Source organism: Acanthaster planci, linkage group LG06, assembly GCF_054643075.1.
Source record: "Acanthaster planci isolate LZ-2023a linkage group LG06, COTS_SCS, whole genome shotgun sequence".
Taxonomy (NCBI): Eukaryota; Metazoa; Echinodermata; class Asteroidea; order Valvatida; family Acanthasteridae; genus Acanthaster; species Acanthaster planci.
The window spans coordinates 962,242-985,946 of NC_141782.1; the positions used below are offsets into that span (position 1 = coordinate 962,242).

Sequence of the window (23,705 nt, forward strand, 5' to 3'; positions counted from 1 at the left end):
GGGGCCACCTATGTCAAAAGAAGGAATTTCATTTTGTTCTGTTCAGCTATTTTGGTTATATTTTTCATCCTGTAATCATTAAATTTTTTCATTTGAATTGATTTCAGACTTTTTAAGGCTTTTTTTGTAACTAAAGCCTATCTCCACTACACGAAAATAGTTAAATTTTTCACATCACATCAGTTCATTGTTTTTGTTGGCGTCATCCATTTATTAAATTTTCATAGGTTCACATTCATTTTAAAGGAAGTCCTGACCTTTCTTTTCAGATATAGGCCCTGTCTTGTAAAAGATAGCTCTCTCATGCAGTGAAACAATTGTTCTTTTGTCTAATTTTGTCCGGTTTCAGATATGTCAGTAGATTTGAAATTGGAATGGGCTTCAAACATTTCTTTTCAAAAGTGTGATATTCATATTGCAGTTATGTTATTTTATTTCCAGTGGAAAGCAAGGTGTGCTAACGTGTCAGCCCGAGGAATTCATGATGCAGATTGCAGACATACAAGTGTTGAGTTCAAATTGAGCAGATCCAATTTCGGTAAGAATCTGACATTTTTTTCATTTCAAAATCCCATACAATGGCACTTGTGTTGCTGATAATAAAAGGAGTAGGGTAATGCGCATTATTTCATGAGCTCCAGAACACAGTTTGCAGGCACCATCTTTTTGTGATTTTCGATTGTTTTTGAATGACTTCAGGATATTGCACGCCCTCGTGTCCATGAATATGCATGACTCTGTTCTGTCTTAAGTACAAGATACACCAATATTCTAGCCTGGTCGCCAAGCCTCGTGGTGAATTACCCACCAAGCAGGATGAAGATCCGGCCTTCAATTAACAGTCACCTCTCCCCAACCATGAAAAAGGAGAGAAATTTCCGTCGGGGTCTTTCCAATTAATAACATTTCTGCCCCGGGAGATTTCTGATCTGGAAGATTGTACTTCTGGTTTTAAAAAAAAAGGAACGATAAGGGAAGTCGAAGGAGGAGAAAAAATTGGCAGCCTGAAGACGTGATGACACGCAGCGTCATTTAGGGACATTTTGGGGGGGTGATGGTTCTGAGCTGCTTAGAAACACGCTGCGAGGGATTCACAGGGATTAGACGCACCTCTTGCAAGAATGCAGCTCGGCCGTAACCGCCGCAGTTTGTGACTCAGTCATTGCTGGGAGGAAGCTGTTATTAACCATCTCATTTCTGGGGCTCTAATCTTGGCCCTAAGGTGCACGAAATCAAAGTGTCCCATCGGACTTGTTCCTTACACACTCCCCCCTCCCCTCCGCCGTGCCGTGAAATCACAGGGAAGCTTAAATAATCAATTTACTGGTCCTCGTTGCGGGCGAAGTAGATTGGGAGGCGTGTTTGAAAACATTCGTCTCTCAGCGCTTCGAGGAAATGCCACAATGTCTCGGAGCAACATCTCTCCAGAGTAAAAGAGTGTGGAAGAATCGAGCAGACAAACTTGGAGCTCAGACAAGGGACAGGTTTATTAATTCACCTGGGTAATTACTTTTTATTTGTCACAAGAATAATAGCTTGCAAATGTTTCAGTTGTGATCACGCTCAGCGAGTACTGCATGTATTGCAGTAGAGTCAACTACTTCTTGCTTTTTTTGGGGTTGGGTATTTCTCCCAAATTGCAAATTGGAAAATGAGAAGTGTCCAAATATTTATGTAGAGTGTTCTTTGCTTTCTGGGTAAGTGCATTAAAAAAAACTTGATGTTCCTCTTTCTTTTTTTGAGAATTTGAAATTATTCCAATTAATTAAGTTTTGGTTGAGAGGCTTCCTGGGGGATGGCTTTTGCTCTTCTCCTTAAAACCACAGTATGGTTTTTTTTTCACCTTTTGGCATTATACTGCTGTTGAAATATAGGGTAATGTATTCAGAGGTTCTTGATTGAGGTAGACAATATTTCCCTTACGCGGTACGTGATATCTTTAGCCTCAATGGTTATCCCAAATTTCAAAAATTGGTCACCCCAAAAAACCCAAAATGTCCCAAGTTTTTCAAATGGCAGACAATTGTTGGCTGGCTGGTGTTGTCGGTAGCTCCTGAGGAAAACCGAGGCCTCCTCGAGGGAATCTCAACTCCTCTAGGGAATCTCAAGTATAACCTGTTGTGGTACCAGGGCCCAGCCTAGCCCCACCTGGGATCACCCAGGTAGTGCTAAATGACTTTAGCTTCTGCACAGTGTAGGTGCATGCCAGGGCTACAGGCAACGAGGGCACGGCACAGAGTAGGGTTCAGACATTCATATCAGGAGGCTGACATGACAGGTGTGGCTTTCGTGTGTCATGTGCTCTTCAGTCATGGAACTCAATGTTACACAAATGCTGTTTAAATTTTGTTTACAATAGGCCATCCACTTGGAGATTTCCAAAATTTATGACCAAAATCATCAATTAGGCCTAACCATAAAATGTGTAAAAAGTTAGAGGCCATAAGAAGTTCAAAGCCTATTAGTTTTAGATTGTTGCCCTGCCTGACGACGTGTAAGTTCAAAGCCGCTGAGTCCTGAAATGCATCACAGTGGTTACCATAATCTCCTTTACAAGTCCATCTAGGTAACCATGTGCTGCCCGCACAGAATGTGCCTCATACTCCCTGCCCTTCCCTTCCCCACCTTCCCTGGCTTTGCCCCTTCCCCCCCCCCCAAAAAATGTCTCGCTGTAAGTTAGGGCCAGCCTGGGCAAATATAAAAACAAGCGACAGACAGCCCAGACAAGGTTGCATACGGTACATGAACGTTAATCACGTTTCTCCCGCCCCGATTTACTTATTTGTGTAAGTGGCTTTTGTGCCATGATTAAAGATGCTATCAAGTTCCAGATTTTCTTCTTGATTTATCCCTTCAACCTCGGCTCAGAAGAATATTGTTTTTTGCGCCTACAGCGAGCCTGCTTTTAATTGGCCACACTTGACACAGAACTATGAATTAATTTCATCAAAGGCCTTCTATCACATCTCCACAATGCTCAAATGTATTGCACCCCCTTTTTTTTTCTTCGTAGACCAGCGTTTTTATTTTTTAATCCAAGGTCTTACAGTGCAAAATATGGAACTCAATACAGAGATGCACATTGTAAAAATTTGATTTTAAATCATTTGCACTGCACGTTTTGTGCCATTATGTCTGTGCCAACCAATAAGGATCGGCTATTTCACTTATTTACTTCACTATACCCAGCAAGAAATGAGACCGAGGGGTACCCCCCCCAACATGTCCAATCCCTATACACATTCCAGACTATTGTTACTTAACACATCCCCCCCCAAGATGTCTGAAAGGAATTCCCCAGATTCCTGCGAGACAATGACCAACACAAAGCAGGGGGGGTTCTCTCCGTCTCATACCTTGCTGCATATGTACTTCGCTCTGTAGACTAGATGTCCAAAAATATGTTTTCATCGAAACTGGGCTTGTTAGTTTCTCTAGTGGACACAGTCTTGTTTGAAAAGAACACCTGCTGAGAAAATTACCAGAGCCTGGCCTTTCCCTACTGTCCCCTGCAGATCTGTAGCATGAAGTATGTACATGTAGATCTATCAAGTGCTGGTTGAGTTGTAGATCTCAATCGCATACTCTGATAAAAATAAATCTACTTTTCTCCCCTATACCAAAGATGTTATCAGTTTGAAAAAATTTTGCAAGGTTGCTGAACGCTTTTGTTGAGGCAAAGAAAAATGCTTTGCTGATTTTTTTCCCATGTTTGTTTAAAGAATGTTTTTGAAATTCTGTAGTTTCTCTGTAGAGATTGTAAACATGTTGGTTGTTGGAATTTGAGATGCTGGGAAAATATACCGGTTGGTTTTGCTGTTTCCCACTAAACTTGGTCAAAGGATCAGGATATTGCTGTGGGGTTTTGTAGTACTTTGACTAAAACGGACAATTACACACCAGCACCTATTTCAAAAACCTAAGAAATCCCTGAAGTGGTGAATTTAACAGAATATGCCAGTACAGGCCACAGTTTTTCAGTTTACTCTGTCGTTTTTTAATATCTGGGGCAATTTTTCTTCAGACATCATGTTGTCTCACTGCACAAGCTTTTGTTTTTTACCTCCATTTGTGTCTCCAGTTAAATAAAAGTTCAAATCCTTGTTTTTCTCACTCTACAATCTCAAACTTAAAACAAAAGCATTTGCATGAGATCTGTATGTGATTTACCGCAATAGTGTGTCTTAAAAAGGCTTTTCACACTGACAGCACCAGACTTCTTTTGTAGTTAACTTGATTTTTACTGAACATTACCATGCATGTAAACTTTGTCCCTGGACGTTAGTTTGATACATTCCTATTTGTACTAAGTTCAGTGACAATGTTTCATCATCTTCGGTTGGCTCAATACCTATCCAAACTCAATTGAAACAAAAACTGAATTGAATTCCAGGGTCTCAACTTGTGCGTACATGAAACTTCCATTTCCTAATGGCCCTGCATTTATGACGGCTACAAAAATGTTATTTTCCCAATGTGACTAACAGTCTTTTCCCAAAGGTCATTTCTCAGTGTGTCTTCCTGGTAATGTTTATGGCTACAGTAATGGATGGTTCCCCTGGCCCTCACCGGCTGAGGTTTGGGGAATTTTTTTTTCCCCCTCCTAGATCTAAGTCACGTGAAATGATTTGGCCTAGATTGATTTAATCTCATTAACCCCCCAAAAGATTAATATTTTCCTCAGCTCTCTGGGGAGGCCAGGCACACATTCTCACTAAGTACAATTTTTTATAGAGCCCCGGCTGCATGGCTGTGTCACTTAATTTCAAAAGGATTATCAATAAAATCCAGGGAGCTTTTGAACCTGCCCGAAGGCGAGGCCAACAGGCCATGCATGTGCCTTGATTTCAAGCAAGATATGTTTTGTGGTTTGGGAGGGGAGTACAAATTTTTATCCTTTAAAGAGCCGTGGTCGTATGCAGTTTATCCCTTGACACTACGAAAAAACGTTGCTTTGTTTTGAGGAGATGTACTCATAGGTTAATTTGCAGAGTTTAATTTTCCATCACGGCCTCAGCCAAAATCATTGTTGATTATTTTAGCTTTTAAGCTCAAAATTGTTTGGAAACAAGATTGAGTAATTGATTGCCCATCCTGTTTTGATAGAAGAGATTTTTATCTTTTTAGGGTCTGGTACTGTCCAGCTCAGGTATAGTTTCAGTGGCACCAAATTTAAAGCAATAAGCCTTAATTGCGAGTTAACTTTGACCCAAATCTGGTAAATTCACGTGAACATACCAACTTGATTTCTCCTTTCTAAAACCACTGCTGTTATACCTCGAGATTGGGGGCAAGCTTTTGCTTAGTTACGTGACAGACGCCATGCAATAATACACTGTTCTCAATGGATAAGAAGGGCACAAAGGAACCAGTCTATTCCAGAGATGTTGGTTTCTGTGCAAAAGCTTGCCTCAAATCACGAGGTATTGCAACAGTCTCTTTAGTCTGGGGAATTTAAATCGTGATGTTTATGTGCAGTCAGACATGACAGTGCACCAGATTTTTATTCAAATTTAACTCGCAAATGGCTTATTGGGAAAAGATTTGAGATTTGGCAAATTTTGTGATGGAATTTTAGAACTTAGGGAGGAATCTTATTCCTCTTGTCTGTCATACCTCCCACAGGTTTATCTTTGTACCTTTGGAGAGGAGGTTCACCTTGTCAAATTGAGTAATGTGCCTCTGAACAAGTCATTAGCCCTTTCCCATTTGTCAAGTCATGATTTAGGCCTTTTTTTAGTTCCCATGTATTTCCCATGGCACACCCCAATGGTCAGCACGTTATATTCTCATTACATCATGGTGCCTAAACATTCTTGGCCTTAACCTCTAGAACTTTTCTAAGTGCTCATTTGGAGAACTGTGTTAGTTCAGATGGTTGCAAGATGGGTGGAAAATCACGGAGTCCATTGAAACATGATGGCTTGCTCATAATTCTTAGCATCCTGTGGGAAACATTGAAAACTGCCATCTTGGAGGGGCGTGCAAGTATAAGTTATGCCGCGTATTAAGAAGCTGATGAACTCCACATTCTCGAGGGACTATGTATAAAAAGAGGGATTGTGCTTCAGTTTTTTCCTTGGTTCCTTGCCATGTTAAAAGAACTGTTACCGAGTACCAACTGCAAGAAATTGATTACATATTGTGCAGTTTTCTCTTTTTCAGAGTTGGGGCTTGACTCTTAAAAACTCTGTCTTGTACACGTACTGTAGTTGCCAGCTACATCCGGTTAGCTTCAAAACATCAAAAACATTGGATATTAAGTAATTATTTCATAACCCCATGATATTTCATTTTAAAAAGAAAGTAGACTTTGAAGTCCTTGTTTTACAAAGAACTGCTTACAGTTAAGATGTAGTTGAACCCCAACTCACGCTTTGGTCCAAAATTGCAAAAACTCTGTTGTTGGCTAATTTTTAGTCACAATGTACATGTACCTGAAGTCACCTGTGAGGCCCAAGCCCTGATGATAACTCCTCTGCCTTAATTTCAAACAGTGAAATTACTGCCAGCCTGCCTGGCCCACAACGGGTCAAGAACCCAGTTACATCGTGCGACGATCCAATCTTACAGTGCTTTCACCTTTCAAATCTCCACCGTCCATGTATGTGCACACCAATCAAGTTAGATGCATTAGACTAGCCCCTAGTGCCTTGTGCGCTGACTAACATCCACGAGGCGATTAAGCACAATTGTGCAATTAAGTAATTGGGTTTTTTTTTTCGGTATGTCTTATGCTTTGAGACTGTGTATTCTTCTTGTTCCGGTAGCATGAAATGGTAACAGTTTTGGAACAACTTCAGAGCACGAAAAAGACATTTTCTGAATGAAAGGGATGGTGTTTGCTCAACGAAGGTGTGCCTTTTACCGTGTGAAATGAACGTAGGGAATGAGATGCATCGATATATTGATTCTACGTACCTTAGTGGATTATGCTGTAAATTTAATTGTTTGCAGTGGTTGGAGAGGGTTAAGGAATTGGAACATATTTTGAAAGACAAGACTTTGCTCTTTCCTCTTGTTCCTCATTTGCCATTTTATTCAGTCTTCATTTTTTTACACCAGTGTGCTGTCTTGAAGTTCAGAGAGTTAGTATGTGTACTGGTAATAAAATGGAACATTTGCCCTTCATCTCAGTCTCGTGGTACAAAATCCCGCCATGAATTATCTTTGTCAGGCAAATCACCAGCTGGACTTTGGACATCACAGGCTGGACTTTTACTTTCTGAAATACTGCAAAGTCAGTTGGAACGGACACAAATGGGCTTCCACTTGCAAAAGATCTCGGCGGCAAATTACACTAAAGATGAAAGCTTCTCTTTCTTGCGCATGTGTCGAAGCGTTTCTCAGGAATCAGTCGCAAAACTAATGAACTGAAATTGTACAATGTGCCTTCTTTATAGGTCAAACTGAATGATGAGTCTCTCTCTTCCAACGGGGACAAAAGTTCAATGATATGAGCACATCATCAGCTTCATCTCGTGCAATTCCGCATCAGAGAGACTTGAGTTCCAAACAGTGAGGCAATTTAATTCATCATTTTCTCATCATCCTCCCCAACACCTCTCATCATCGGCCGGCTGATAGGATGAGAAACCATCTCACCTGAACTTCCGTCGATCCGTTCATCGGGGGCCACTATGACTAATGACTTTGGAGAGGTTACAAGGTAGGCTGGACCGGGTCTTGTGTTAAGGCATAATTATGTCTCTTTTAATATTAGGGGCCGGATCCATTGAGTAAATTGTTTGCTTGATGAAGGGGGGGTGCAGAAATCAATCAGGTAATGACCTGGCAAGTGGTAGAGTGCTCGAAATCAATAGAAGCATGAGAAGTGGGAAAGACCGTCGACTTTCAAAAAGAAAAGCTCATCAGAATCAGCAATAATTTAGAATTAAAGGTGTGCTACAGCTTTTTATTCCCACTCCGAAGGTGTGGAGCGTCGGAAGGGAAAGAAAGGCCAGCCATTATTTTCAAATTATTGGAAATTAATCTCTTCAGATATGAATTTGAAACCTCGGCATAACGGCTCATCCTTGTAGGGAATTCTCCAACACAGGCAGCTTCCATTACCAATCAAGTTGATTAATGTCCTCTGTAGTTTCCGTACGTGGTTATCAATTTCAGATTAAGTTCCAGCCCCAACTTTCCTCGGCACAACCCGATGAGCCATAGAAGAAAGAAGATGTTTCCTGGTGATGCCTCCTGGTACAGAAGTGCACTCTGGTAAGTCTGTTTGCTTGCTTCCTACCTGTGTCTTGTTCAAACAGCTTTCCTATTTTCATGGTCTCAAATCCATCACTGAGTTGGTGCCCTGCAAGCCCCGTGGGAACAGGGGTGCCTTAGGCTCTGTAGCACTGCCAACTTTTGGATGGGGCGGATATACACCTGCACTCCCTACATGTACATGTATACTTAGGTACCTGTGCATTTTGCAGAGGGCACTTACGGGCCCCTTATTTTCTGGTGGGTAGCTTGCATTTCAAGAATTGGGTCAGTTGAATCACCAACCGAGGCAAACTGTCGTAAGATTCTTTTTCCTGCTGTAATTTCTGAGCGGCAGCCACAGGCCTCGAGGGGCCAGGGAGGAGGGGGCATGCCCCCAATGGCCCCCTCCCTCTCTAATTACACCACTGCCCCTACATGTATTGTTAAGCAGACAACCCTGCGACGCCTCCCCTCCACTCCCGGCAAAAGCATTCCAGCAGGCTTGGTTGGTTCTCCTATCTGTACCGACCTGTGCCGAGACCCAGTCATCCACTGAAGTGACGATGCCAGTCCATTGTCATAAACCAGACAACAGATGCACGTAAATATCTACACGTATCTCTTGTGACTCTGGCGTCATCCGTTCACCGGTCATGTCTCGTTCTTGTCAGCACTTAAACATCTGTGCCAAGCACAAGTCCAGAGGAGAGAACATACATTGTAGTGTTGCTTTGACTGAATTTGTGGGGGCAGTTTTCGTAATCTACATGTAAATCTTATTAAACTTGTAACACATGTATGTTGCTCATGGCCAGTTCATTTGTTCCATCCTAAACAAAAATTTCTGTCATCCCCAAAAGGCATTCTAAAATTGTTGAACTTTTTATTTTTGATGGCATTCTGTGATTTGTTTGGAGGAATGCTGTGACCCTTAGTATTTTAATAATATCATAGTCAAGCGGTCATTTAAAACAAAAATTTTAAAAAAAGTGTGTTTTACTTTTTCAGTTGTCGCTTTTCAATCAGTGTCAAATTAATCATGTAGTTGGAAACCAACTTGTGGCATACCAGTATCTTGAAGATACTTCCAAGGTAAACTTGTCCAGTCCTCCAGAAGTAGCATTTGTAGTCTCACTGATCATCATGTGGAAATCAATTTCAAATTCATCAAGTCATACAAACAGCATCTGTTTCTTCAAATCATGGTGAACATGTTTTTTTTATATATAACGGGTTTGCCCTTACCCAACGTATATTAATAAACACTGTATGCTCAGTGCTTGTCCGAGAGCTTGCGAAAAAAACCTTTTTTTTATTGTGAGCGAGGAGCTTTGGCAAATCTCCACCTGCAACTCGGTGACATTTCCTAACCCCCAAAATGAAAAGCCAGAGAGTCTTCCCAGTCTAGTCGGAGCCAGAGAGGGGTTATATCTCTCCCAACTACCAGGCAGTCACTGACAGACTGTCATGTCCCAGAGTCTTGGGGGAGAATCACTGACCTGTGTGGCAGTCAGGAGAGAATAGGGGTGGTGAAAGAGGCACTCTGTCTGCGTGGGATTAATCAGCTGAGATGTAGAAGGTTCTCCATGGCCTCTTGATTAGCTTTGTAATGGGAAGGCACCGGATACAGTTTGCTATCATTGTTGCTACTTATTGGATCTCTTAAAAAATGATTACCGGCTTTTTTTGCAGTTGGTAAATTTTTCGCTTCTGTTGTACTACTCATCTCAGATTTTGTTAATTCTCTGAAAGAATTTTTTGGATCTAGTAGTGCCGAAGAATGGCCTCAAATGTACCACTTTATAGAGGGTTTGCATAGCTGCCATGTTGCAGGCCAGTGCTTTTGTTTTGCCAATATGCACAAGGTTCTCCTGTGGAACAGAAGAACTGCCTTGCAAGATGGCTACCACGCAAAGCCTCTATACTGAACTGAAAATTTGGATTTCTACTGTACATACACAGTACATGTATGTCTTCATGTCAGCAGGTTGGTTTTCAGGTTTGGAGTTGTCTTGTAATCCTCAAATTATCTAACAGTTCATGATCCCAATCAATGCTGTGTGAGGAAGTTGAGTGCTAGAAAGGAAAAAAAAGTGAACCTTTAGAACAAAAGAATTCAGTGGTGCTATTTTCTACCCATAAACACATCACATGGGGGATAGTGTAGTTTTTTCAAGGTTAACATGTATTTTGCCTGACTCTCCACTTCAGTTCAACTCAGTATTGGACATAACTGTCATTCAGTTTCTGTCTGTGCTTGTGGGGGGGTTTACTGTGGAGATGCTAAGATTACTTGATGGACACCTTCTGCAGGTAGGCTCATTTCTTACTTCAGAAGTCATCTATATGGTGATTTGTAAATGGATCCTAATCACTACAAACCGGCAGGTTGTTATTGAGGCTGTAAAAGGGTGCGTTTTCAGGGGCATTTATGATAGCTTCTCTTTCACATCCATAGATCACATGAGGGTTACTTTCTCAAGTGCATACTTCATGTTGATGGAGAGCTTCAGTGTACCGGTTGCCCAAAGGGTGTTCCTCGGACCATCAGGGATTCCAAGATTAATCATGTAGGATGGAAGAATTCCACGTCCATGTACTGTTCAGTCAGCATTTTTAACCCCCCAACATTCTTCTTTCTGTGCCCTGCCCCATCACCAGCCACTTCTCCCACCGAATGATGGATTTGATAGAACAGAGCCCGAATTGAGGGAATTGTGAAATTCTCTTGCGATTTCTCGGCGCTGCTTGAGAAAGTTGTGAATAGTTTGCTGTTTCCCCCCCCTCTTTGTGTAACACCTGTCTTGAAAATAAAACTCTCTGACGCCTGCTGTATTTTACCTTCGGTTTTTACTGCAACCTGGGGATTTCCAACCTTGCCCTGGCTAGGTGGAAGGTCTCTGTCAGTGTGTAAACTCTTTTTTGGGGGGGCCAATTTAATTTAAGGACCAGCTGCCGAAAGTTGTCGTAGCTTGTCACCTGATGAACAAATACAGGTCACGGATTTCTTGTCATAGTGAACCCCTCGGCAACTTTTCTTCCAGGCACAACATGAAACACCAGTTTGGACGCCAAAACACTGCTCTCAACAACTCTGCTTGAATTCACTACTTCCAAAATTTATTCCTTTGAGGGTTGAATCGTCACAAGCTGGGAATTTCACACAGAGAAAATTATATCCAATATTTTATTCACAGCAAATTTACAAAGGAGCACAATTGTAGATGTTCAGCTCAACTCACCTCTCATTTAGCATAGTTCAAATGTACAAATCATTGTATTTACAAATACAAATTTATTAGGAAATAATAAAACCATTGGGTAGGCCTACTCGGTTTTGTTGCAAAAAACTTCTTAAGTTTTGGTTAAAAGCATAGACACCCTATAGTATTCTGAGCTTTGATGTTTTCCATAACAACTGTTTTAAACTGTGCAGATTACCGAAGATCCACAAAAGTACAAAACTATTTTGCATGCCAACAGTGTTTGTATACAAAGGAAAGGAGCTGAATAGAACAATAGGATGGATTGAAACAATGGAAGGCATAAGACATTTAAGTTTAGACATTAATACAATAAACCAAACAAGACCAGGAAAAGTGGGTTTTTTTCTGTACAGTTTTAAAGAAGATGAAACCTTGTCATGCCCAGTAAATGTAATTTAAAGCAAGGCATGCCTCTGTGTTCGTAATTCTTCAACAGACCAGTTTATAAATCCAATCAAAATAGGTGACAATATTTTTCTTCATGGTTTTTGTTAAGCAGGTCTTACTTCTGTAATAACAGAAGGAAGAAATGCTTCATAAGAGAAACCACTGAATATATTCCCTCCTGAATTGCTGTACGGAAATTCACATTTTTGCATTTTAGGATTTACTGCAAATGGTTTTTTTCCCTGGCCGCATTCAAGGAACCAAGCTACCACATAACTTCTGTATTGTCAACTTTGTTGTGGGACATTCTTGGTTATTTTTTCACGCACCATATGCGTGATGATTTCGCCATGCCTGCATCCTGTAATCCAACTCTAACTTTGTCAAGCCCCAGTCTTTCTGCCAAACACAGGTGACTTTGGAAATCTTCCCACACAAACTCTGGATATTGTGTACTTCTGCGTAGTTCATTTCTACATGTATATATACAATTCTCCACCGAGGATAAAAATACAAAAGAAGATCGCTTTGGTGTCTGTTTTATTTTCAGGTATTTAAAATATGTGTAGGCATGTAAAATTAATCACTTCCTTTTTGGTTTTCTACATTATTTGCTATTCGAATGAGACTGGTGGTTTTTTTTTACCTTAACCACAAAAATATACACATGTACAGTTTATATCTTAGCCTGGACATTAAATGTTCTGGTGTTTCTGGTAAAGATTAGCAATTTCAAGTGCATAGATATCACCAAAGTGCAAGGGACCCTCTCAAACAATTTGCACATCTGTTGTGCATATCAAGTTGAATTAATTGACTGGGCATTTTTGTTTTTTCATCGGTGATTGTAAAAATTAGTTTTATTCATTACATATGTTTTCTAGCACTCCTGTAAGGACTTAATGGGCCAAGAAAGCTTTGCAGTAAATTTGACCACTCAGTCCTTCATTATTTCCACCCAAATCCTCTTCGAGGTGACCCCCCACATGGTGAAATTGACGACACCCAATTCTCTCACCAGGTGGGAGTGGACCACTGGTCACTGCGGAACATTCCATTTCCTTAGCATTGGGCCTAACTGATCCATACAGTTTGCTGTGTTGGATATGTGAATCGTCTCACAGCCCCCACAGACTTTTATGTATCAGCTTCAACTTCTCCTCCTAGTGTCCTAATGATCACAGTAATATCCCCCCCCCCCACAATTTTGATGACGATTGTAACTCAGACAGTGATTAACCCGAGAGTCCTGGATTTGCGGTGAGAGACCCTTTTTTTTCCCTTTCTGATTAGCCTCCTTTACTCCGGAGCAATTTGCCACAACCTTGCCAGGAGGTCAGTGTGATAGGTGTTTGCCGAAGGTCCGTTACATGTACCTCATAAATCTCTCTCCCTCTCAGTCCATGGTCTGTCCTCTTTGAAATTACCAATGAGAAATTGCCCTGGATTTTTTCCTCCCGATTTCCTCCCCCCCCCTTCTTTTTTCTCCCTCATTTTTGGTTTCCTTGACTGAAGGAATTTATTGAACGGTGCACAGGGTTTGTCGTCATTTTGTCGAGCCCCATAAATACTTGTCCGTATCACTTTCCTGAAGTCAGATTTAAAGGTTTTCTTGGGGGGGGTTGACCTAGTGCCAAGCCCCGTGAAATATTTTTATTTCACACATCCATGAATCCTGTTTAAAACAAGCTTTCTTGTTTACATACTATTCCTTAAGTTTCTTAAGGTTCAGGCCACTTTGCATGAAGATTGAGTCTGTTTCAAGTCACACATCCGTGTTTTGATTATGTACCCCCTATATGAGTACATAGTGGAAAGCTGTAGGCCTTATAAATCAAATGCTTCACAAGAGAGTGTTATTTTTTTATTTTCAGAGGGCTCTGTGCATTAATCATTGGCGAGCTATTGTGAGATCCAACTCAAGCAAGGGCCCATAAAAATAGGCATGGTCTTTGCCATTGGTGAAATTCTGGCTTCATCTCAGGCTTTGATTTCATCTTGCGCTCTAGTCTTAGAATCACAATGGAACCAAATGAACTGAAGCTGTCTTGAAATTTACGAGAGGAACACCCCCAGTGTTGGCACTCGACAGAAAGAAACGGCACTTTGAGTGTCCTCACATGTTAGGAACTGTGGCTTCTAAGCCACTAGAAGGTCATGTTAAGACAGAGCCCATGACTTAATAGTACTATCATGAGTTGATGTAGAGGCCATGCATCAATGTGTTACAGAGTGGATGAGAAACCAGACACACAAGACTAATGTCTGCAGGGTGTATGATGTTCTAATTCTGGTGCTGCTGTTGTCATCGTTTTCTGATGTCACCGTGATGTCCATGAGGGGATTGACCCCAGCACAGTGTCTGACAGGACTCTGGTAGGAGGTCGGCTGCTCCTGCAAGGAGCTCTGGTCCGGGTATCGCTCCCCACTGAAGAGGAGTGCCCTCCCGTCCCGCCCCTGCTCCATCCTCAGGAGTTCCTTCTCGGCGTAGGGCAGCGTGACGCCGATCACCGTGCAGCCACCGGTGCCCGTCACCTCCTGGGGCTGGTTCAGCCGCCAGGAGCCCCGCGCCCCACAGTCGCCATCGTTCTTGTTCATCCTCGCCACCTGCTCCGAGCTCTGGGGCGTGATCCACATCCGGGAGGTCAGAAACTCAAACTCAGTCCCACCCGGGACCGCCTGGGAGAGCATGCCGTCTGAATGGGTGCCTTTGACGTAGAGGCTGTAGACGGGATGGTGGCAGAGGGGGTCACGGAAGTAGAAGAAGTAGCCCTCCCAGGTGTAGTTGTTATGGAAGACGAGATGTCGGATGACAAAGTGGACCTTGCGCACTTCGCAGCGCGTGCTGACCCACTCACTGCGGAGCGTCACCTGGTACTCTGCCCTGGCCGGCAACAGCGGTGGATTGAACTCTTCCGTGTTGTGAATCAGCTGACAGAAGCTGCAGTTGGCCTGAAGAAATAAACAATAAATCAGGAAATTTAAAGTGACAGATTGCAATATCAACAGAGTATCGTCATACACCCTGGTGTCCATCAGACTCTCCAAGTGGAAGAAAAAACCCATATCGTGTTCAACTTTGGAGGCAACTTCAGGGAAACATGAGCACACATGAACATGTCATGACTGGGCAAAGTTTGAAAAAAAAAGGGGAATATTACCACCAATCTTTGTTGATTTTTAAGAAATACATGTGGGCTTTTCCAGAAATTAGGGGTCCATGTTTTTTCATGTCCCTGTCACATATGACAGGGACAGAACATCGTTTCTAATTTCCACGAGTGATGAATTTATGCAAATTACCTGCCAAACAAACAGGAAGAGTTTGAAATCAATTCCACTGATCTTTCCATGTCAAATAACAAAGGTCAGATGTAACAGGGACACAAAAATATTACACTTTTGGACGCCTAATTTCTGGAATCACCTATGTACATGTATTTTTCGTGAATGTCCTCTTATTATGAGCAGGCAAACTGTACGTAGTTGTGTAACATTTGAAAAAACCTCTGACAAGCAAAAGTAAAAGCTCCAATATCCAGTTAGTACCTGCAAAATCCAGACTGGAATAAGATTTTTAAAACTTGTCTCTAAAGGGATTTAAAGTCTAGAAAATAACCCCTTCAGGCATCTTGGTACTTGTGTGGGAATACTTTTGAGGTCAGTCAATTCACCTTTAACAATCATTGCAAATTTAGAGCAAGGTGATAAAAATGGGCCCATTGCAGTTAACCTTGCGAGCTGCACGAATATGGGACAGATTTATGCATCATTTGCCAAACTTGTAAATTGCCTCCTTGGAAAGGCTTTGAAACTTTTGCTGTTAGATTCATCAGATGGGGTAAGCAAAGAATCCTTGGGCAGTGATGGCTTCACACCATCGCCATCACCAGCGCTTGCTCTCCGTGTCCACCTTTTAGTTTGTACAAATCGACTTTGGGGGGGGGAGGAAGAAATCAATGCCACTGCCACCTGTGCGGTTTCAGCCCACGCTGGTCCATCGATTCAGCCCTCCGACCCACAGAGAAACCGCGGGAGTGTTTGGCTTTATAATTAATTGATATGACTATCCGGTTATAAAAATATTGACCCGGGGATAATTCAAGCACGAATGGAAGGCGGCCCTAATTGATTTAGAGAAATTACACCTGCATTAGCTCCTCATTAAAGCTGTTTTTACGCATCCTTTGCATTACCCACACATTCTCAAAGAGCCTTAGCAATGTTAAGGCATTTTTACAAAGAACATTCATCCTGAATACTTTGAAGTTTGTAATATTAGATTCTCAGTTAAGTTGAGATGAATTCTGCATTCTTCAAGACATGGCAGTTTTAGTCAAAAGTTTGTCAAAGAATTTGGTGATGCATATCTTTGTTTTCATCTGGAACAAAGATTCTTGATGCCTAGAACTACAGTATCTTTGTCCTCAAAAGTTGATAACTTGCCCAGTTTATCACTTAAATGTTCAGGCCAGAATCATGCCAGCATCAGGGCACTTTCCCTACCACTCTGAAAAGCCCAGCTTTCCACCCTTTCCATTTCATGTAGACGTCAGAGATGTAAAACAAAAATTTGTAAGCAAACAAAACCTGTACGCAAGTTTCCTTCCACCAGTACTTTCTCGTAGAAGAGCGCGCCCCCACAAAACTTGCCACCCTGGTGGAGAAACACGGGCCTCATTGTCCCGCGGAGTGGAAACAACCAGGGCCACACCTGCCTGGCCCGGATGGCAAGCTACATTTCTCCCCCCTCCCTCCCCACTTCCGTCTCGTCATTAGTCCGCCCCAGCGCTTACAAAAATATCACACCATCCAATGCTATCAGAACTTACGCACGCCTGATGAACTGGATCGGGCCCAAATGAGAAATTGTGATCAGGGAAAATAACGTCGGAAGATTCTTTTACAGATGAAGAGAAGGACGGGAAGGGGAACTGATAGCATATGGTCCTGTGTCGGTGTTGTGGCAGCTGTCAAAATGTAGCGCCGTGTGTTTCCTCTTACACACTTCATTAGAATCCAGTTTCCAGAGTGTGTTACGGACCGTGAGAAGAGGAGGCCAGTGCAAAACTAGCAACTCCTTGGATATTGTCTTGCATCATAACGGAAGCAAGTTTCGGGTTCTGAAAGCTGGAATAACAAATAGAATCTAATGCAAATGCCCTTTTGAAATATCTTCTGTATCTTAAAGTACAATTAATTTTGCATGTGTCTATTTTTATTATGCGTGACTAGTAAGAAACGCCAAATAAGAAAATATGCATTTACATGTAAATGTAAGTCCAAGGAAACTTTTTTCCTGCACTGACTATAATAAAGTCAAAAATCATTCACACTTTGCACAATGTCCATTCACAGCTCTAGTGCAAAATGATGACTTGCGAGGATATATTGTTTCCAATCCTTGTAGCTAAATCTCTTCCGTCGGGGTAATCCATCTGGATATTTGAGAAACTGGCAACTACCGGAATATGTCATGCCCCAGTCTTGGGCCCGATGTACACGACCAGATCACTTTCCCCGCAGATGATTGAAACATAACGAGCAGTCTTGTTCCTGCGTGTTTGGACAGGGTAATCAAAGAGCCGGTCTACGTGATCGAGGGTGCATATCGGTGTTAGGCACACAGCGGACCACGTCCCCGCCAAGCTACACGTGTATGAGCGTGCAGCTAATATAAGCAATGCATAATCTCTATTAGGGCCCATAGGGGTTGTCATCTGCCGGGTACAATAAACCAGTTTTTCCCCCATTTCCGCAACTCCAAATCAGTGATCGGGCGAATCACTCTGCAGCACCCACCGCTCGGAGCAGGCTAGCTTAAAGGGACGATCGACAGGACCTTCTAGGGGACAATCACAAATGCATGTCAGTTGAGGCTGTCTGGTTTTTTTTCCTGGACTTTTTAAGTTGGGGAGTCAATCGATGGTAAAAAAAACAACCATGAATTATTCATACATGTAGTAAATCATGCAAATGTGCAGCACAAATCTTTTCATCTGAAACCAGGCCATGAACTGTACTTGGCAGAATAGCGCTGACATTTCTAGTTTAGTCTGTAAAACCATGTTATCCGAGCTCATTTTTTAAACTTAGCATTGACTCACCTGTATGCACAACATACGATTGTAGCCTGAGTTTTGAAGTCTGGTATAGTCATCACTTTGTCCAGCATAACCAATTGAGATGATTGGTAGGCTCATTGTGTGGAGAACGAAACTGAACTGTTCGTCTTGTTAACTGCAAGTTTTGGATTGGCTCCATGGTGGTAACAGAGTTGACTGAATATTAAGAAATTCATAAGCTCCAGATTACAAGCTTTCCACTCTTTAAAGAAAAGTCTTTTCTCTGTCCGTGTGGTCTCTCCACCGTCTTGGAGCTGACAGTTCACTGAAAACATGTTGTCCCATTCCCCAGCCCCCTAACTGAATTAAAACTTTCTTCTGAGACTGGATAACCAGGTCAAGTAGGCTCCACACAGGCGTAAAACAGCAGGACCCTAGCCAGAAAGCACATCTCAAAAAGGTATGCTCGGCCACTTGGCGACCTCCAGGGTGGATCCTCTGCCCCCTCCCCCGTTAAAAAATGTCTTTGACCAAATGGATCCGCAGACAGAGATGGACGGATGTTTTCTTAAATAGAGTTCCTCAGAAGCTTCCAGCCCATCTCCGTCACCTTGTTTGCTCACATGCTTGCAGCCGTCTGCCTGTCTCGTCTCAACAGATCCCTCCTCCCCCAGAGGTTGCAATTTTGCCAGGAACCGAACGTCCAGGATATATTTTCCCCTAATATCGTCAAGTATTGACTCTGCTTGCTTGTTCCCTGCATCTGTCCCTCAACTTCCAGTAAGAAAAAAAGAAGTCCCTGGTATGCTACTAAATTAAAGCAAGGAAAGCCTTTTTCCAAAAGAAAAGAAGCAGATGTAATCTTTCCACCGCATACATCAACAGCACCGCTGTTGATCTTCACTTCTGCCATCTCGCATCCGCCTGTCGCTGTAGGTTTTTTTTGATGTCTGCCAGTAAAAGCCTGACGATGTTTACTGGGAATTTCTCTGCACAACATCTCTTGTCCGTGGCCCGTGTCTCGTCCCAGGTCGCATCACGGATCCCAGGATGCAGTGGATGTTTGCATAACCCCTCAGGGGTTTCAAGCCACGCTCTCGTTCTCTCTCTCTCTCTCTTTCCCGTAAAAATACTCGCCTTCCTCACAATTGTTTTCCCCCTTTCCAACTTTCCCAAGCGAAACAAAGTGGGAGAGGGGGGGCTCAAAATCCTTCCTCTGTGTTGATCCCGCTAATCTTCTTAGCAAGTCTGTAATTACTTAGTGGGGTCTTCGGGGGCATTTTGTTAATTTAAAAGAATGGGTAGTCTGTTTGCTCTTCAAATATTATTCCACAGTTATTCACGAGAGGTGTTATAATCACTTAAAAATAATGCTACACATCCTCATCAAATATTGCTCTTGTCAAAAGGGTTGATGCAATCACTGAACAACGAGCCCCTGTCCCTAATCCAGCACCATGCTGTATCCTTTTGGGATCCTGAGCAATCATTTCCATTCAAGATGTGTCTTGGCCCAAGGAAACTAATTAGAGTGGTCTCATGAGGAAACCTCTCGAGAGTTTTCTACACTCTTTCATTTCCTTTGGTTTTGCAATTATTGCCACGAATTTGTCCTGTGAACCTAAAATAACAATCTGTTTTCTTGTTGCCCTTTTATACATTTAATCAGTAACATCAAGCAGTAGATGAAAGCCAATCTTTTAATTCAAAAAATTCAAATCTTACTCCTCTCCTGATCACTTCTCCTAGATTTTAGGTGCAGACATGGCCAACAGAGGGCAGTATTTCTGTTTGTCATTTCCAAGAATATTAAATAAGCCACAAAGGGTCACCACAACACTTCGCCATGCCCATGACTGTACATGTATCTAAACCAAAACCCCCAACTAACAATGCCTAAATGTTTCATTGGCTGTGCCATTGATGAAGCTGTCTCCAAACCGGGACTCCACCTGACAGGGCCTGTCACGATTTGGGCCCGAATTCGATGAGCGATTGATGAAAAAAGTCCCCCCTCATCCATCATTCCTTGTCAGTTGCCATGCCAACTGCCATGCACCACTTTGTTCCTCGTACTCCCCCACACAAAAGAACAGGCGGGGCCCCATCCCATCCCCCACTGGCATGCCTCTGGACCAAATTACCACCAACTTTAATTAATTTAGTCGGGACATAATTTTCCTGCTTTGTACTGCTGGCAGGAAGACATGGCTTGATGGCTTCACAACACAGGCTTATCTGGTCCGTAAGTGACTTCGTCACAATGGCGGATGCGCCATGATTTGCAGGCTCCCATTGGACGATCGCTAAACTTGCGCGTCAACTTCTGGTTCCATGGTTCCACGTTAACGTCGATCAGTGCATGTAACTCTATGTGCAGTGCATGTGCAGTGGGCGTGGTTTAAACTGAATTGACGTCACACTTACAAACCGGATAATCATCACAATGAGTGACAGTGAGTTGGTCATACAATGTGGCTTGCCAAACCAGGAACATGCATGGTCATATCCCCCACACACACATCCAAGTGTGTATTTGCCTGCAACTGGGGACCCCCTATTGTTTCTCTTTTGTTTGTACTTTAACTTTTTTTAGAAGACCAGCCATATGTTTTGTACACAGTTGTCAATCGGGGACCCTCTGTCAATCGGGGACCTTATTGTCCTCTATTGTTCAAGGTCCCCAATTGAATGCAGAAACAAACTCATGTACACACACTTTTTGAATTTTTTTTTTTACAATTTATTTTTGTTGAATAGAAATACGTATGAGGGCAAAACAAGATGATAAGTATCCTTTGTCTCTGACAGCATTGACGCATGCACATGTTTGTAACTTAATTCAGTGGAAAGGAAGGGTGTGCTTGGATAAACTTGTTTTTGATCCGAAGTGCACTTATGCCGTACTGTGTGTTCAGCTCTTCCTGAAACTCTCAGGAATGAAGATTTCCTCAGAAAGTGCAGTTGGGGTAACATCAGATACAATTTTACCAGCCATTCCAGAAACCACATGTACATACGGGCCGTTAGTTAGATTGGTCATATCCATGTACCCATTCAGAAACCTTTTTGGAGGAGAGCCAGCCTGCAAGCAGCCTGGGCCACCGTTTCACAGTTTTGCTCGTCGGCAGCATAAATGTCATGGCAACTGAAGCATCAAGCACACATTTCAACAAAACAAATCCAGAGTTACCTGTGATTGATCTTCGGTGTACTAGACCTACATTTCCAGCTTGCCTTAGGCCTACACACACACACATGAACGTCACTACTTCTGGAAGGCATTCCAAAGCACAATGGTCTTGTTCCATTCCCTGCCCTGTCATTTTCTTATCACAGAAAACAAGTTGTTTTAACTTTGTTTTCATTGACAGCAACATTACCTACAGCTTCTACAATACTGACCACACATAGCTGCATAGCATTAATATCCCTAAGGGGAGCTATCCTCCATTTTCTAGAAATTCAACACTGTCAAGCACAACAAAGTTTTTATGTGTGATTATGTGAAAGGGCAAATACATCTTCAAACCCTTCTGGCTTTTGCAGTGGCTTGACCTCCACCGTAGAGGTCACTGAAATATCCCGGAGGCCCTCCGAGGCTCCGATAAAACCTCAGATTATCAAGTCCATATTTTTTGAGTAAGTAACGTCTGGCTTTTGTGCTGGCCACAAAGGGACCAGAAGTCAGTAGGGGCTACAGGATTGATCATTATGGGATACAAAGGGTGTTTGATGCAATAAAGCGGCCGAAGGGGAACACTGCTTGCTGGTACCATGTATGCAATGGCCAGTGTGTGTGCTGTAATTAGCCCAGCCTGAGTCACTGGCCACAGTTGGCTTAAGGCAAGTTGCGCATGCCGCACAACTCCAGCGTGCCCGAGCCCAGCCAGGGGCCTTATATAAACCCTATATCCAGCCCCTAATAAATTGGTGGTATTGTTCAATCTCCAAAGAAAAGGATTGTGGCATAAGCAGCGACAGAAAGATTGAGATTGAGTGGGGGTTACCTTGCTGTGCCTGACATTTTTTGGTGTAACTGCTGTACATGTCAAACTGATCACTCTACCTGTTCTGTATTTCTCTCTGCTCTCTATATACATGTATGTAGCTTTGAGCTACGACAGAACTTGAAAGATTTTTAACAGGTTACACATGTTAGGAGTCCAACAGTTCAGTCCTAGTAGAATCTTTCTCATATTAAACACATTCTAGTCATTTGGCCTATGCCATCTCATTCTTGTCTTGAGAAACACACTTGTTTACAGTAATGCAACTTTTGCAAGAAGTCTCGACACTAGTAAACAATAATTCATTTCATCATTTTCCATTTTTACTAAAATCAGGCTTGTTCCACATTTTGTTTGTTGAGATGTCACTGTTATTTCATGTATCTTGAGAATATTTTGACTTGATCTGTCTCTGGCGTGAAAACGTCAGAACAATTTTTTTCTGAGAAAAGTGCTTTTCATTGGATAGATGCGTGTTGCCACACCAATCAAAGGAATGGTAAAGTTGTTGCTTCACACATTTGTGATGATGCAGGAGACAAGATTGGTAAAACAATGGAGAAGCCTGCTTGGACGGCATCATGAATTATTCATGGGCATGAAATCAACCTCATCAACAGAGCCCAAACAAAATGTATAATTGAAGATGCCCAAATGCTGAGTATTTTTTACCCTAAGCCGCCCTGGGGGAGGGAGGAGGTTCTTATGGGCATCTTTTTATGGTCCAGTGGTCCCCCTCCCTGTATTATGGTCAGTGTATAATCAGGGAGGCTTATGGAAGTAATTGACAGGACTCCAGGTCTCAGTGGTAGGGATTTGGAAGGAGGGAAAAGCAATGACTTTAGCAGGGAGAGCTAATTGGTGAGGTCAAGTCAGGTCATGGCGGTGACTTGCAGCTGGACAGTAATTAGTTTGGTTGTTTTCTCTCTTTTTACCGTAGGCCTAAAATTGTGGGAAATGTCTTTACTGCTGGGTCAATGGCTCTTAGTCGGATTCAGATTTGGGAAGTTTAACTTGCCGCTCTGCCTTTTTTTTTCGGAAGAACATTTCTTACACATTTGGATTAAATCTTGGTCACTGTTGTATCCACATTCACCAAATCCTTTCAGAGCACACACTCAACTGACACTCATCCTGAGTACAGTTGGGTATATACATTGAGTCCCCAAGTGTCTTCAGGTTGGTATCGATGTTCTGCATACATGTCCATGTCTGTTTATTTATGGTCTTGTGCATGCTCCTGTCCATAGTCCAATTCATTATTCGTCTTCCAGAAAAAAAAAGTATTCTGCTTCAACACCGCTGAATCACATTGCTGGTACAGCTCAGTAAATTCAAGTCCATTTTCATAATGGGCTGGTACACAAAGGGCTCTTGGTGCAGAAACATATATCACCCAAGCCTACGGTTCTCAGGCAGCATCTTAACTGATATTTGTACCAGGTAGTTCACTTTATGGAGGTTGTGAATCTAATTCTGCGGTGATGTGTTGAATGTTCTAAGAAACCTATCAAATACGGTGAGTCATGAGGGTTAATGTGACCGAAATGTACAAGTTCATTGTTTGGACAAATTACTCCAAAGAGCCCACAGCTCAAAACCATCTTTGCTGAATCGATTCACTCGGTGGGAAGTTGTTGATGGACGGCAAAATAGTTTTCTTCAAAACATTGATCTGTTTGTTCAAGCGTTCCCCCCTAGGTGTGGTAAGGTTACCAAAAATTCCAGACTTTTTCCCCCTAAGAAACGTTTCGTTTTGCGGGCCCACT

General features: G+C 42.4%; 2 protein-coding genes across 7 annotated transcripts in view; one reads left to right on the top strand and one right to left on the bottom strand.

Moving 5' to 3' along the window:
- Positions 1-23,705, top strand: part of LOC110974831 (uncharacterized) — a 66,393-nt gene that overhangs the window by 4,864 nt on the left and 37,824 nt on the right. For 5 of the 6 annotated variants that reach the window (XM_087137582.1, XM_087137583.1, XM_087137579.1 and 2 more), the window contains 3 exons: positions 442-538; positions 7,404-7,669; positions 8,128-8,226. Coding sequence is in view for 4 of the 6 variants with exons in the window: in XM_087137579.1 (XP_086993705.1) it covers positions 442-538; positions 7,404-7,417 (111 nt within the window). In the remaining 2 variants the exon portion in view is untranslated. Of the gene's footprint in view, positions 1-441; positions 539-7,403; positions 7,670-8,101; positions 8,227-23,705 lie in introns of all 6 variants that reach the window. The other variant, XM_087137580.1, reaches the window with a different exon arrangement.
- Positions 11,307-23,705, bottom strand: part of LOC110974773 (protein APCDD1-like) — a 42,484-nt gene continuing 30,085 nt past the window's right edge. Inside the window, exon 4 of the mRNA XM_022226639.2 lies at positions 11,307-14,813. Within this exon, the coding sequence (XP_022082331.2) occupies positions 14,079-14,813 (735 nt within the window). The 3' untranslated portion in view covers positions 11,307-14,078. The remainder of the gene's footprint in view (positions 14,814-23,705) is intronic.